The 2,087-nt window shown below is 48.6% G+C and overlaps 1 protein-coding gene across 1 annotated transcript in view; it reads right to left on the bottom strand.

The window, feature by feature from the left end:
- VPS26C (VPS26 endosomal protein sorting factor C) overlaps positions 1-2,087 on the bottom strand; it is a 25,321-nt gene that overhangs the window by 4,718 nt on the left and 18,516 nt on the right. Inside the window, exons 4-5 of the mRNA XM_023724425.1 lie at positions 2,031-2,052; positions 1,505-1,657 (exon numbers count right to left, since the gene is read on the bottom strand). Coding sequence (XP_023580193.1) covers positions 1,505-1,657; positions 2,031-2,052 — 175 coding nt within the window. The remainder of the gene's footprint in view (positions 1-1,504; positions 1,658-2,030; positions 2,053-2,087) is intronic.

The raw sequence follows: 2,087 nt of genomic DNA, 5'->3' as shown, positions 1-2,087 counted from the left end.
GTCCCGTGCTGCAGACATGCTCTTGCTACAACTTACCACTTCACATACAGCACTCGGGGAGCTCCACAAACGCCACCTAGTGCTCTGGCCCGCTGGGTGAGCTGTGCTCTAGGACTCACGGCCCACAGCGGGCACAGGAAGGTCACAGGCCTCCCGGTGACCCAGGGACAGATCAACACACCCCCCATCCCTTAACCCAGACAACACGTCAGCTCTGACAACGAAATTGTACGTACTTACATTCTAAATTACATTACTTAGAGTATTTAAAGTAAAATCATGGTGTTATAAACACAAAGATTCTCACTGGACTAATCACATATGTTAAAAGGTCTAGGGAGAATATGAAGTTAATAAAAGTGTATGGCCTTTGGGAATAAGCTCCCCTTAAAACATGTAATAGCAGAAGGGAGTCCCCGGGTTGTGCAAATGGCTAACGTGCGTGCTGCTAACCAAAACATTGGTGGTTTAAGTCCTCCCAGAGGTGCCTCGAAAGAAAAGCCTGGCAGTCTACTTCTGAAAAAGCAGCCACTGAGAACCTTATGGAGCATGGTTCTACTCTGACACATATGGGGTCGCCGTGAGTCACAATCCATTAGACACCAACTGGTTTTTTTTTTTTTTAAATAACAGAAGCAAGTTCCAGAACCTCTGTATCCCATATACTTAGCAACGTACCTCAGGCACGGCTCAGAAGGATGCCCCAGGAAAGCCTGGAGAACACTCCTTTCACGAGCTTTTCTATCAGTGTGCAGAAAATTGTGTCAGTTAGGGGTGAAGCCACGTGCGGTCCCTTCCTGTTGAGTTTTGTTCCACTTCTGCATAGCGTGGGGTCATTTCTCAATGGAACTCCATAAACATGATGATTCTTATTAGGATGGATGTACCATTAAAGTATTTTATAAGACTATCTAAAATCATTGAACATAGTTTTAAAGAGTTTCATTTAACACGAAATAATGTTGTGGGAAAAAGCAGGATACAAAACTGTGGATTCTGATTCAGATTTTGTGGTCATCACACGTATACACGTACATTCATAAGAAATGACCAGAGAACCCTAAACTGGAGAGGCCCAGAGCTTTCATGAGGATGAACACTCACAATGGGATTTTCATGTCTTAGTCTCTGCTCAAATGTCCCCTATCAGAGAAGCCTCTCATCTAATCGCTGCCCTCCGCTCTCTCGCCCCTTCCTCACATTAGTTTTCTGCACAGCCCTCACCGCCACCTGACCTATTCTATGGCTGCACGTTTACTGTGTCTCCCTGCGTTATGGTGTAACTTCCACCTGAGCAGGGACTTGTTCCAGACTGTTCACTGCCATACCCTTGGCACCGCACAGCGGCTTCCCAGTGAGTTTGGCTGAGTGATTCAGAGCTGGAGCTGTCCCCCGCAGACCACGGGCCCATCTGTCCTGGGCCCTGGGAGGCCTTCCTGTGGCCATGACCCTCACCAGAAGAAGGCCGACCGTCCTCCGAGGGTGGGAAGTGAGCTTGGCTTACCCACTTTGAAGTTGGTGGTCTCCAGCGTAGGGCACGTGAACAGCCTGGGGAAAACCATGTGTATGGGAATGGAGAGGCCCCGGCAAACGTCCCCATCGGCAATCTGGATGTTCTGAATCTCTGTGGCGTCTCGCGCATACCCTTCTGCGCACCCTGGAGAAAGGAGAGAACATCACATGGTCAGAAAAGGTCAAACACCAACAAAAGCTGATACAGACCTTCCATGAGGATCTGCATCAACATGCACATCCATGTCTCCAGCATGCTCTATAGCATTCTGTGGAGTCTCCTGCCCTTCCAAACTTCAAGTTCCTAAAACACGTATTTACTGGAGTCAAAATATGTGCTCTTATTTTTGAGGCACTCCATATCATCTTAATCGCTGAACACACAAGGGCCACAGACAGAAGCCACAGGACAAGCCTTGTAGCAGCGTGCTCCTATCACAGGTCTCCACATGGACCAGCTGAGGCAGAGGAAGCCCCTACTACAGGCTCCACACACATTAGCTGAGGCAGAGCCCTACCACAGGTCTCCACATGGACTGGCTGAGGTAGAGAAAGCCCTATCACAGGTCTCCACA

The sequence above is a fragment of the Trichechus manatus genome, unplaced genomic scaffold (genome assembly GCF_000243295.1).
Source record: "Trichechus manatus latirostris isolate Lorelei unplaced genomic scaffold, TriManLat1.0 scaffold00245, whole genome shotgun sequence".
Classification (NCBI taxonomy): domain Eukaryota; kingdom Metazoa; phylum Chordata; class Mammalia; order Sirenia; family Trichechidae; genus Trichechus; species Trichechus manatus.
Note: the sequence above shows the minus strand (reverse complement) of the source record. Positions and strands in the feature narration are given on the sequence as shown.